Source organism: Erpetoichthys calabaricus, chromosome 8 (assembly GCF_900747795.2).
Source record: "Erpetoichthys calabaricus chromosome 8, fErpCal1.3, whole genome shotgun sequence".
Taxonomy (NCBI): Eukaryota; Metazoa; Chordata; class Cladistia; order Polypteriformes; family Polypteridae; genus Erpetoichthys; species Erpetoichthys calabaricus.
In genome coordinates, this window is record NC_041401.2 from 134563376 (window position 1) to 134577555 (window position 14180).

General features: G+C 38.2%; 1 protein-coding gene across 1 annotated transcript in view; it reads left to right on the forward strand.

Moving 5' to 3' along the window:
- Positions 1–14180, forward strand: part of pttg1ipb (PTTG1 interacting protein b) — a 78513-nt gene that overhangs the window by 43259 nt on the left and 21074 nt on the right. Inside the window, exons 2-4 of the mRNA XM_028807491.2 lie at positions 2934–2986; positions 7616–7724; positions 8719–8824. Coding sequence (XP_028663324.1) covers positions 2934–2986; positions 7616–7724; positions 8719–8824 — 268 coding nt within the window. The remainder of the gene's footprint in view (positions 1–2933; positions 2987–7615; positions 7725–8718; positions 8825–14180) is intronic.

Genomic DNA, 14180 nt, shown 5'->3' on the forward strand with positions numbered 1-14180 from the left:
GGTGTTTTTTTTTTTTCGTGCACTGTGACAAGTCGCTTGACAGTGTTTTCTAAAAACTATTCAAAAAGAACATGGAAGGCACAACATGTGAAGGCAACCCTTCTGTCCTTGCTATGTTGGAATGTTTTTCTTCCATGACAGGTTACCAGTTCGGGGATGAAATGTTGTAATGAGCAGAATCAAGAAGGGCCACGTAATAAACACAAACTAACTAGGGTGCAATAGAATCAGTGTTAACAAATATCTTCCGTTTCACTCATCCACACTGAAACACTGAACCGCTGTTTTTCAAAGTATCTGACTGTGGGGAGCATTTTCAACAGTAGTTGTTTTCATGGGTTGAAAACACCAATGTAGTGTGGATGAAATGTGAAAACAGAGAAAATGTCTGTGTTTTTAAATAAAAGCATAGTAGTGTGGACAGGGTCTTCTCCTCAGGTGAGGAGTTTGGTACAGCCAGAAAAATTCCATGACAAGTCATTTAATACTTTAAATCTGTCTCTCTCTTTATTTTATATTCTGTTTTTGTATATGTAACAATGCTGAAAATCCTGAATCTGAAACACAAACCGATGCCAACCTGTAACATATGTAAATGCTGAGTACACATTCCAATCAATTAAACCTTTAGCAAACCTAGCTTTGCATTTTGTGATAGGACACCAAACCATAGATAATGAGAAATAACGGCTTTCTTAATTATGGTACAAGTCCAGGTAAAAGCAGAGGTTGATTTGTACGAAACTTACAGCTCCATGGAGTTAGTTGGTAAACTGCTTGTTCCTTAGTAATTAACTATTAGATGCAAATGACAAACTGGGTAGGAAAAATAGAAACAGTCTGAAACTGCTCTTGTAGCCAAAAAAAGCCATTAAAGGTTGTGTATTTTAGCAAGTGAATTAAATAAAATGAAGCATGTATTTGTTGCTTTAGCTGTAACTGCTCCAGCAGTAATAATGCTTTGACTTGAGAAAATGGGCTGGAACAAAAAACTATGGCCCACCAGGATCAAACTTGGGGACCCTGCTGTAGTATATGGCGTTACATGCATATATAGTACTAGTAACTAACCAATATTGAGCTTAATAAAAGAATTACAGTAAAGTGAAAGGGAGTCAGGTTTTATGTACAGGTACCTAATTTAAAAGCTGTAAAGGAGGCTTGCGTACTGTTTTCCTTGTGATCATTAGTAAAGTTCATATTCTTGTTGACTCATTGTGAATCTTCTCCACACATGGTGAAGTTAATAAAACACTACAGTTACTGTTGGCAGGGAAGTCAGATGTTGTGTTTCATGGTAGAAGTTTTAGACTTGTTCCTCATGGACATAAGCCTGGCTTTTAAATAAATACCTGTATAAAGAATTGACGTATTTGAGCGATCTAAAAGTCAATCTGATCTGTGATTGTCAACTTTTGAACCACTTGTCCAATGCTTGTAGATCATAGGCAGTCTGCAACCACACCACTGAAGCGTTGTAGCCCCAACATTGTGCTGTAGGTATAACTGTCACTAGCAGCACTTGGATAGCTTGTTGCAGATAATAATAATAATAATAATAATAATGGATGATAAATTAGACTGGACTGCCAATACTGATGCGCTGTGCAAGAAAGGACAAAGCCGGTTATACTTCCTTAGAAGGCTGGCTTCCTTCAACATCTGCAATAAGATGCTGCAGATGTTCTATCAAACAGTTGTGGCGAGCGCCCTCTTCTACGCAGTGGTGTGCTGGGGAGGCAGCATTAAGAGGAAAGACTCCTCACGCCTGGACAAACTGGTGAGGAAGGCAGGCTCTATTGTTGGCATGGAGCTGGACAGTTTAACATCTGTGGCAGAGCGAAGGGCGCTCAGCAGGCTCCTATCAATTATGGAGAATCCACTGCATCCACTAAATAATGTCATCTCCAGACAGAAGAGCAGCTTCAGCGACAGACTGCTGTCACTGTCCTGCTCCACAGACAGATTGAGGAGATCGTTCCTCCCCCAAACTATGCGACTCTTTAATTCCACCAGGGGGGTAAACGTTAATATTTAACATTATACATAGTTATTGTCTGTTTTTTTCACCTGTATTATTATCATTCTTTAATTTAATATTATTTATTGTATCAGTATGCTGCTGCTGAAGAATGTGAATTTCCCATTGGGATTAATAAAGTATCTATCTATCTATCTATCTATCTATCTATCTATCTATCTATCTATCTATCTATCTATCTATCTATCTATCTATCTATCTATCAGATAAATGAAAAGTGGGTTGAGCACAGTGTTGAGGAGTAATTGGAGGCACTTTGTTACAGTTTAATAATAAAAAAAACCCTGAAGACTGGAAGAAGATGCACATTTAAGCAGGGCAGAGATCCCACGTGCTCACAGGCCCATGGAATAATTTCAGTGGCCCTGTCAGAGCCTATTGTACTGTCTTTAAAATGGTGACCCATATGTGCTGTTCTATAAACTTGAATGAGCAGAAGCAAATCTTCCAAGAGAAATAAGTAAACCAGTGTGCAAAACTAGTAGACCCTAGACAAAAAATACACTTGAAACTGGTATTTCAGCAAGGGTGAATTAATCAAATATTCATCTATTGATTCTGAATACTTCCAGAAGCAGTTTTCAATGTTTGCCACTTAAAATGTTTAACAAGCAAATATATTTTTCTTGTTGATTTATGTGTGTTTGCAACAAAAATACAGGCTGTGCCAATATGGGTATGTTTCACTTATAAACTAATAACATTTAAATGTTTATAAAGAATCTGATATATATTCATAAGGCACTGTGTGGTCAAATGATGCCCAATCTACTGAATTGGTTTCGTGCCAATCCCCTCTCACCTGCGTGATGTTTTAGTTTTAAGATATAAATGTGGCAAATCATTTTCTAACTTTTTTTTTTTTTTTTTTTTTTTTTTTTTTAAAAACTAGTTTGCTCAGCACGGAGTAACACCAGTTGTGAAGAATGTCTGAACAATGTAACGGTAAGTAAAGCTTTAACATCAAACTATACCAGTAGTACAGACCATTGTGTTTGCTAGTCACACAGTTAAGTAAGTTTAATATTTGCAGGACTGTTGCTATTTCCAAAGGTAGCTGCAAAGTCTGTTATATCTTGGCATGGCAAATGTGTCTAGATCCAGGCCTAGAAGGATACGAATGGTTTCAGTTTCTCTTTTCCAGGCTAATTAATGAGAGCGATGGAGGCAGTGGTGGCCTTAGGGCCCTTAAGGTTCACCCTGCAGTTCCTGCTGCTGCCAGTTTAATAGGTCTGGTTATAATGTGGCAGGCCATTGCCTCACAGACCTATATTTAACTTCCCGAATGCTGCTTAGCCCTTCAGTGAGAGGCTTACCAGGACATCCACACACCAACCTGAACATCTGAAAAAGGATAAAAGTAAGACTCTCATCCAAATGAATATTCGAGTTTAGCTTATTTTTTAAAGCACATAAATACAAAGATACATGATTAAATAGAACATAGAAGTAATAATAAAAAGCGTATTCTTGCGTCAGTTTGGCAACAGCAGCACAGATTCAGACATCCCTGTCTATCTTCTAGAGATGACAAGGGGGCTCCGCCCCCTGCTCGCTTCGCTCGCCTACCCCCGGCGTTGGGTATCCTGAAATACATTAGTCGACCCAAGCAGCACATTATTCCTAACTTCACTCCGCAGTAGTGCCACTCACAATATGGCGGTGACGCCTGTGCCTTCACTCCGCAGTAATGCCACTCATAATATGGCGCTGACGCCTGCACCTTCCGTACTTTATGGACCCGTGGGGCCTCCGTAGCCTCTTCCATTTGAATCTGGCTGCAGCGCAGAGTCCTCTTTTTTTTGTGTGGCTGTCGGTAGTCGTTAGCCATGGGCGCGTTGTTGCTTCATTTCTCATTCATGTCAGTTGAGCTCTTTCATTTTTGGGCTGTGACTCCTTCGTGCGCAGTGGATACAACTTCGCGTGCGGTTTATGAGATGCGCGCTGTACACGCCTGCGCAGTACGTCTCCTGGTCCCATCGCCGTGTACCTGCGTCCATGCCATCCGGTTTACCATTCTCGGTTAGTAATATGGATCTGTATCTTTTTACAAATCTGATTCTGTTTATAAATGAAATTTCTGCATACAGTTATCTAGAGCAGGCAGCATGGTGGTGCAGTGGGTAGCGCTGCTGCCTCGCAGTTAGGAGACCCGGGTTCGCTTCCTGGGTCCTCCCTGCATGGAGTTTGCATGTTCTCCTCGTGTTTGCGTGGGTTTCCCCCAGGTGCTCCGGTTTCCTCCCACAGTCCAAAGACATACAGGTTAGCTGCATTGGCAATTCTAAATTGTCCCGTGTGTGTGCGCACGCGCCCTGCGGTGGGCTGGTACCCTGCCCCGGGTTTGTTTCCTGCCTTGCACCCTGTGTTGGCTGGGATTGGCTCCAGCAGACCCCCGTGACCATGTGGTTGGGTTATAGCGGGTTAAATGGATGGAGTTATCTAGAGCCTTCTGCTTCTTGGTTAACTTTTGTCCCACCCTGGACTTTACCTTCTGAGATGGTGTAATACTTCTTTGGAAATGAACAGTTTCTTTTCATGTCTACTGTATAAACCCAGAGCATATAATTAAAATATACTTTGTATAGTACTATTTCCTCATTTCTAATTTTCACTTCCATTTGTCTTATGCTTTATACTTGATATTTAAACATATTATGAGTAAGTACTGCATTGTTACTATCAAAATATAATGGCTGTAAAGATCAGCATTCTGTGGTGTACTTGACAGGGGATTAAAAATAACAATTCAAAAGGCCAGTTTATGACAAGGTATGTTGTTTGTTTTTTTTTTTTTTGTTAAATTGAAATTCTAACCCTCATGCTGAATTAATTTCTCAATTTTCAGATTTTCCAAACTGACACCCACATATTCACAAGCCATTCGCCATTACATTTGCACTCGAGTCTCTCTTGTCCATTTCTGGGCCAATTCGGTTTTTAGGCCAATTTTTTAATTGTGGGCCAGGGTGGTCTGTTTTCTTTACAACTGAACAAAAATTACCCTGCGTCCTTGAGCAGAACTGGTGAGGCCCAGAGTAACAGTACCATGCAAGATCTGGGTAATCATGTGACAAGACAATTCCGTGCCTCCTTTAGCTTTGTATTCCCTTAATAGGTCCGTACACCGGTTGTCATGAAAGTTGTACCACGGTTTCTGTGGTAAATTATAGTATGACAGAAATATACGCCAGTCAGTGAATTAGTCACTGTGTTTACTTGAGCAAACATGGCAGAGCATGGTTGTACACTCTGTATCTAGGGAGTCAGACTGGTCAGCAATACTGTATACCATTAGTATTTTGGAATGAGAGAGAGAGTGGTCTGTGATAGTCTGGGCTTAAAACTCAATTTTGAAATTAGGGTGGGAAATGAATATTAACACAAGGGAGGATTTCAGACTCCAGGAGGAATGAAAATGTCTTAGAGGGTCAAAAACCCACAGTTTAAAAAGCACTTTGATAGTAATGTTTCGGGCATTTTCTTATGTCACATGTTCTCTCTGCTGTTGACAGTAGTTGATAAAATTTTGAACAGATAGTGAACAACCAGACTTTCAAATGTATTTCTGCTATTTTAATTTTAAGTAATTGTTTAATTACCCATATTTCACCAAAATGTTAGAGTTGCCAAGGTAAATTGCATCTTTGGAGTAATGCAAAGTCTAAAGAATATAAAATATGCTGCTAAAAATACATATTTTGTAATTTGTAATCATACTGTACTGTTTTCCTGTCAGAGTGTGAATGCTGTTAGTTTAGGAAGTTTTAATATTTAGTTAAAATATTCTCAGCTTAGGTGGCACAGTAATGCAGACTGATTAGTACTGCCACTTTACAGATTCTGCATGCTAGGTTCAAATTCAGCTATTGAATGTCGATGTGGAATTTGTATGGTCTCCCTGTGTCTCTGTGCTTTTCTTCTGGCTACTCCAGATTTCCTCCCACATTCTCAAAACCTTGTATGTTTGGTTCAACGATCTCAGGGAGTGTGTGCATGAGTGGATGTTGTGATGGACTGGTACCCTACTCTACTGCTTTTCCTGCATTGTGCCCAGTACTGCCAGGATAGACTCATGCTCCCTGCTCCTTTGAATTAGAGTAGATGGGAGTACATTGGTGATCTAATATATCAATTAATTAATAAGTCAATCCAATTACTACTACTGTATTCTATGCTGTTAATCCTATTGATGAATTAGTATGCTTTGAAGGGCAGAGGATTTTAATAATGCGATATTTATTAATACAAAAGCAGTGCCATGAATTATCATTTTATGATTTGGCCGGGTAAATTTAGCACTGGGAAATAATTCATATAAATGTACCTTTAAAACCCGGTTTCTCTTCTCAGTCATATTTTTTTAGTATTTGGTTTTTGGGAGCAAGTATAAAATATTGGCTGTTCAGCTGTCTTGTGCTTATAAGGCACACATGTGCCATCTTTTTTATTTTTTCAACTGGACAGTCATAGTTCAGTACAAACTTTAATCCTGGATATCTGCAACAAAAGGGCTTGTATTTTATATACCAGATTTATTTCCATGGTTCAGTACATTCTGCTTTTTTGTATTTTAACCAAGAATCAAGACTGTTCTAGGGATTAAAAAAGAAGCGGTATCTGAGAAAGGCTGTCATAATTTCTGAGTTAAAACCTGTTGGATGAATGTTTTTTTCCCATTTTCAGATAGCAGAATATATAATATTATCCTAAGTGGATAAACAGAGGGTGGTGCAAGGGTTTGTAGCTGAGCGTGATTAGGAACCAACAAGGAAATGCAGTTGATATCAGGAAATGTGCACCATAAGGGATAGCCCCAAAGATGGTTGGGGAGAGGTGAGGGCGTATTGGTGTGCCCAAGACCTCCACTAGCATAGGAAAAGCAGTGTTGTGGTCCTGCAGAAATACTGTATATATGGCCAAACGAAGATGAAATCTGGAAATATGCCTCACAGTTGGAATACAATCCTAGGTGGTCTTCATAGTGGATAGAGTTTAACATTAGACATGAATCCAGTGACTATAGAGCTGCTATAATAGTAGTCTATTTATAGCATTTGACATGACATTACTTATCCCAGGAAAAATATTTTAATTTAAATATCTTTTTTTAAATTAACTATTTTGAGTCTTTGTACACATCAGAACTGATTATCTGGTTTTTTCAGTGATGAGCAAAATTCATGGTTTGCATTTCATAATACAATTTTACAATAGTGATGTCAAATCAAATTGTCAGTAATGCTGAGACTAGATGTAATAAGTTTTGAACTGGACTTCAGTATATTTGTGGTTAGTGATATGTATAATGAAATATATTAACAGAAAGAAAAGCAGATTGGCTGCTCATAGTGTCCATTTTTAGTGCAGGTTTACATGCATAATGATATGGTAGAATCCCTTAGCCCGCACTTTCACTGTGCAGTAAAAGAGTAGGGTATCTGGTGATTTCAAATCCTCTTGTCTTGTATCTTTGGAGCAGAACTTTCCTTGTGCAAAGTTGTTTCTTGCTTTTGACCAGTATTTTGCACAGCAAGTTCTGAAATTTATGGTGTCTTTTTCTTGCTTGTTTTGCAGTGTCTGTGGTGTTACTCAAACAAGAAGTGTATTGATTACCCAGTGAAAAACATTCTTCCTCCCAAGTCTCTCTGTGAACTGTCCTCAGCAAGATGGGGAGTGTGCTGGGGTAAGGAGTTTTTTTTTTTTTTTTTTTTTTTTTAAATTTTGGATGTATGATTTGCTTTTGTGTTAGACATTTTGTTGTGACCTTAAACCAAACATGCATAATTTGAAAGTTTCAGGTGAATTTATAAGAATTCCAATCATTTTTGATCCTAGTAAAATGGTACCTAACAACGCAGGGAAAAGTGCTGGTCTACCAAAATGTTGTGCAGCAGCTCAGTTCTCCTGTCATTGTATAAACATGTTGGCTGAGTTAGCATATTGAACAGTTTTTTTAAGAGTCTGTCCCCTTTTGTTTTTTGCCCCGTCCCCCCTTTAACAGTAGAAAAAAATTATCAACATAGGTAAACTGTTTTGGATGCAATCGCTTAATTTCTTGGGTTGTGTAGTCTTTGTTTTTTGGAATTTGCATTCTTCTTGGGTAAGGTTTAATATTTCTTAGTAAAATTTAAGAGACAGAATTTAGGCTTTTGGTTTTGTTACCACAATAGCACAAAATTAGTTACTGATTGCACTGTGCAATTATATAAGGTGCCAGCAAATGTAAAGCTGTTTAAGCTACTGCAGAACCAAATGGTAAATTATATGCCATCTGACTAGGGTCCGTTAACAAATTGTATAAAATAGGACATATAAAAAGTTTGTTTGAAAATTCTAAGACTTTATTAATGCCCAACAAAACTTTGTCACAGTGTTCTTTAATTTGACTTTGCTATATATAAATTATTTTACTACATACATAAAAACAGACCTTTGGCTATCTGTATACTTATTTGTATATTTTTATTCAAGTTGTATGTAAATTTTAATGCAAGTTGTTCACAGCAGCAGTATCAGTAGTAATCGCCTCACTGTTGAGAAAACCTTTGTAACTAAGCTATTCTGATCACCTTTTAAAAGTAACAGAAATGTCAGAAGGTAAACGCAAATTATTGTAACTTCAGTGTTTACTTCGCATATTAGTTACTGACTGAACAATTTTTGATTTTTGCCTGTAGTGGATTTCCAAGCTCTTATTATCACAATCTCTGTGCTGGCCGGGATTCTGTTACTGAGCATTATTATATGTTGCTGTTGCTGCTGTCGAAAGAAGCGTAACCCTGGGTGAGTATGCATTTTTTTTTGCTTTACTCAGAAGCTGCTTTTTGTTTATTTTAAAGTGAAACCAATAAAAGCATTTTCTAATATTAGTGCAACAACCTTTTTTTTTTTTTTTTAACAAATTGGCCAAGGTGCAAGCTTCTACTGAAATTACATTTTAACTATAAAGAGTGTGCTGTCCTTCCACTCCTTCAGTAATCATAGTAGTTTTAAAGTGTACATAACTAGAGCAGCTTTTGGCTAAGACACTAGACATGAAACCACAAGGTTTTTGGTTCAGTTCCCACCATCTGCCTCATTTAGTAGAAATGAACAACTCACCTAATGTGTATGTGCTCCAGCGTTTTTAGAAAGACAGAAAAAAATCACTGAACACTAATAACATGTCTTGAACTTGAAAGCCTTTTTGAATAAATGCATTGGCCAAATATGATACTGATAAATAACACTTGCCCTTACCACATAATTTAATGCTTACTTAGTGGCGGCATGATACATGCAAGCAGTACAATTTAAAGTAGTCAGGCAGGTTCTAACTTAACTCTGTGTGTGTGTGTGTGTGTGTGTGTGTGTGTGTGTGTGTGTGTGTGTGTGTGTGTGCAGGTAAAATTCAGAGGGTGGATATAGCCAAGATTAAAAAGGTTTAAGCAACTTTGAACTTGTCTGGTATTCTCTACCATACCATGCTGGAATGTTTTGCAAGGAAATAGACACCGATATGGTGGTTTCCACTTAAGATCGTACCATGAATTTGTTGAATAGGCCATCCAACAAAAATATCCAACCATTTTAAGGGTTAGTAACTTTTTTGGCAAAAGTGGCTGATGGAGTGTAACACCTGCAGAGTAACAGACAGGCCACAGTGAATCAACTAACACTAAGTGCAGTGAAACTAACAAAAACGGCGAGTGTCCGAATTCACACTTCACGTACCTCACTACAGTTCAGAACACATTTAAAAGATAAACAAAACACTGGATAAGCAGGATTGGTCTCTTAAGAATGGATAATAGTATTCCAAGTATTTTTTGAAAGTCCAATGGGTCAATCTTTCAACATCTCAACAGTATAAACTTGTTCTAAATGTATGATGGTATGGTGTGTGTTTTCAGACACATTTGATTTCTTGGTACATGTAGAACAGCATTTCATTGTCATCTGATCAAGATTATAATAATAATAATAAAATTCTTTACATTTTTATATAGAGCTTTTTTCACTATTCAAAGTGCTTTACAAACTCCATGCAGGGAGGACCCAGGACGAAAGCCCATGCTCTCCCTATTGCAAGGCAGCAGTGCCGCCATTTCGCCACCTGCAATCCTTTCATGGTGGCATCATACCATTCCTCATGTGGGCCGCCTTAAGGATAATGTTTCATTCCCTCTCCTAGAATGATTCCAGAAATGCGATTTTCTGCTTAGTGCCTAGTCCTTGCCAGTTGTCCATCTTCAACCTAATGAAGCATTTGTGACATAAAGGAATTGCTGCATTCCATTTAGCACTTATGCTGTGTCACAGATCGAGGTTTCCTAGTTACTAAATATTTTAAACAGCAAATGAGTGTTGTAACGTGTCACAGAGACATTTCCTGAGCACACATATGTTGGCAAGTCAAAGGCACCATCATATGACTAATTACATCCGACCGTACTAAACACATTTTTACTAGTATGATATTGAACATTCCTGAACATAATAGTTTATTACATTAATGAAGAATTTATGGTGAAAAGCAAATGCTCCCATAGAGCACACTTTCCTCAAGATTGACGCATCTGCTCATGCACGAAGAGTCACAATGGGCTTGCAGGAACAACATGTTTTCATGATTACAGATAATGGGGCAAACATCATGAAGATCATTGCTCTCTATGGCCAAAGCACTGGAGTCTGGCTCTGTCACAGACTACAATTAGCAATTAGTGAATGTCCTGTGGCATTTAGAGGTAAACAGTAAATACAATGGTGGCTATACCACTGCAGTATTGCCATGTATAATATAAATGCAAAGTTGACTGACTACACACTCGTCAACAAAGACTACCAATGTATCTTTTTTCACTTCAGTTGTGATTGCACAGAGAAATAGGCAGTTTATGCAAATGAATGCAGGTAAAATGGCACCACAGCACGTGCTGAGATGTAATAGCGTGGAGAAATGGGGCTGCTGGTGTATGAAAAGGGGAAACTGCCCTGCAGAGGAAAAATGTGGTTAGCTGCTTGGAAATTGAGGTGTGAAATGAATGCAGAAAAGTTAGGCAAAACTCAAAGAAGACGTGGTTAGCAAGTGGCCTACTTGGGTACACACTGTACTCCTTATTCTGTTGGCTTCTTCTTGCTTCTCAAGATGCAGTAAAATACATAGAAATTCAAGCTGGATTGAACAGTCAAGGGCTCTTACATAACATACACTTCAAAAAGTTGTGGGCTTAGTGGTAAAATAATGCAATATTGTGGACAACTAAAATATCTCCTTGGAGGTCAAACTGCGATGTGGGGAATGCAGGATGGGAACAACAGCATGCCTTGATCAGTTTAAGTGCTTGCTCAGCTCACAAGAGATGTTCCCTTCTTGTACAGGTGGACACTGTACATGGTTCACAATATTTCTTTTGACCTGTTCTCGTCTGTACATTTCTGAAAATGTTGAGTTCATTCTGTGGGACACAAATAGGCAGCTTTTAAACAGCTGTTCTGTATGTAATAAGTTAAAGGAAACCACGATTCAGTGTATATTGCTCCAAAATCTTGTAATGGTGTAAAATTTCAAATCAAAGTTTTACGGGCACATTTGACAGAAACTTACCACTTTTACAGGATCTGCTACAGAGTGAATTTATATTTATACCTAAAATTCCATTATTCCTACTAATAACCTGTTTTGATTTCAAAAGAATATAGTTTCCTCTAAAATTGTATTTTCCATTGATCATCAACAAAAATAAAGGAAATGCAAGAACTGATCTACAGAAGGAATATTTTACTCGTGTATATATGTAGTTTATTCAAGAATAAGATGCTCCAGTGAACTTGTAATATTAACTCTTGGGGCTGGAAGGGAAAAAAAAAATATTATATACAGAAAGTTACTCTGTTACTTACATTGTAATTCTGACACATCCAATTAAACCTCAGCACTGAAAGGACAACCGGTATCTGCTAAGAAAGGACATTTTGATGTATCAATATGTAGGGGTTGAAAACTCTAACCTAAACCACCACCCCCCCAACCCAAGGCGAAACTAAATACCCCAAAATTCGGACTAATTTGATTGCACTTAGCCAACATGTGGTGGTTTTTAATTTGTTGGTGCTTGTCAATAATAATGCTGTATTTAGTGGGCTATTTTAAAGAACCCTGACTCTCCCCACGCCCCGCCACCAGCTCAGCTTAGTGATGCTGCCCATTGAAGGTTTTGCTTTTCTCTGCACATTGCCTGGCAATGAGGACATTTTATTTAATATGAAAATAATGTGGTGCGTGGGTATTTTTTTTTGGTGAGGGTGGCGTGAATAAAGCCAATAGGACAAAACTTCAGCATCAGTTATACTCACACCCAAGGGGATGACATGCACTGCAACTAAAACAAGAAATGTCCAGCTTAACACTCGTAATTCCAGGCCACCTTAAATTCTTCCGCATCTCTTCATCAGCGTTTTGTTTTGTAAATGTGTCGATCAGCACAAGCAGCCTGCTATCCAATCCAACCCCCCATTTACCCAGATCTTTGTAGACAAGGAACGCACATGAAATGCATGTATTCCAAATAATAATATACTGTATTATTTACCCATACAACTCCAGGCATCTCACACACACATATAAGGAGCTTTGAGCTGGGAGAATTTTTTGTCAAGATGAGCTCCATCAAGGGGGGAGGTGGGATAGCTTGCTATTTGTACTGATCGACACATTTACAAAACAAAAGACACTGATGGAGAGGTGCGAAGGGATTTAAGGTTTGGCCTGAATTACTTTTTTCGTAGGCTTCAGGAATTCTACTGTTAATTGGCACATTCAGCAATTACACCTTTTGAGAGGAACTAAAAATAATGTAGCGCTGTGAATTACACAGATACCCTTGTACTTACATGGTTTGTGTTTTCTCTCCATTTGTGCACTGTTTCTCTCGTTGTGTTATGTATTGACTCATATTCTTTTTTTTCTTTCTATTTTTAGTATCTTCCTAGTACATAATTCAGTGGTAAAATAGTGTTCACAGGCTTATGTCCTAAATTAAGTTATGTTTATATGTATTGTGTATGAAATGATGAAATTATTAGCAAAAGGGTTTACCTTTACCTTACCTTAAATGTTAATTATTGAGCACATTCATCATATGACTTTGACACATAACAGAAATTTTATGTAATTTTTGCAGAGATTTTGTCAAGTTCATCCATTGAAATGGCAAATTAATAGGTTGAACCACCTTTTTGTAAATGGGTATTTTAACCTAAGCAATATCAGGATCAGCCTTAGGTGTAGTTTTACTTCTCTACAGTGAAGTGATTTGATAAGCAAATATTAAGCCAACATTAAAACAGTGCTATTTTAATAGACATGTTAAGTGCATGTAATAGTAGGCTTAGCACTAAAGCCACATTCTTGAATTTTTATACCTTGCTTTATTTTTTAATTTTACTTTATGCTGTTCTGTTGCACTGAGCTGTACAGTATATTCATTGCTGTGTGTTGGTTATTCTGTAAGCATGAGCTCAAGTGCTTGTAAGTGCCTCCTTGCAAGTCATTGTTGTAGGTGATGTTTATATCCACAATGGCATTCCCACATGTACGCTGACAAATGAATTCCTGTCCCTGCTGGACTGTTTTGCCTTGGTGCAGCTAGGGCTGCACGATAACAGAAAAAATGATTATCACGATTATTTTGCTCAAAATTTTTATCACGATTAATAATGACGATTATTCCTTTGGTAAATGAAGTCTGTGACCAAAGCAGTGTAGCCTCGGCCAGTTATTCACAGATGCTGCCCTAATCATATTAGCTGCGTTGTCCGTTGTGATGCACACAAGTCTTTCTTCCACCAAGCCCCAAGTGGACATCGCTTCTTTGAGGCCCACTGCAATAAACTCCGCTGTATGGTCTTGTGGGAAAAACGAAGTTTGCAAAAACTTGCTTTTCATCTCAAACTCGCTGTCAATAAAATGAACTGTCAAGCTCAAATACGGTTTCGCAGTTCTGCTTGACCATAAGTCGGTCGTGGCAGCAAAATATTCAAGGCCGAGCCTGAGAATTTCTCTTTCTATTTCTTTTCGGCATTTCGCATACAGCGAGGGCAGCGCAACATTGGAAAAATGGTTGCGTGAGGGAATGCTATATCTTTTATCAAGTGT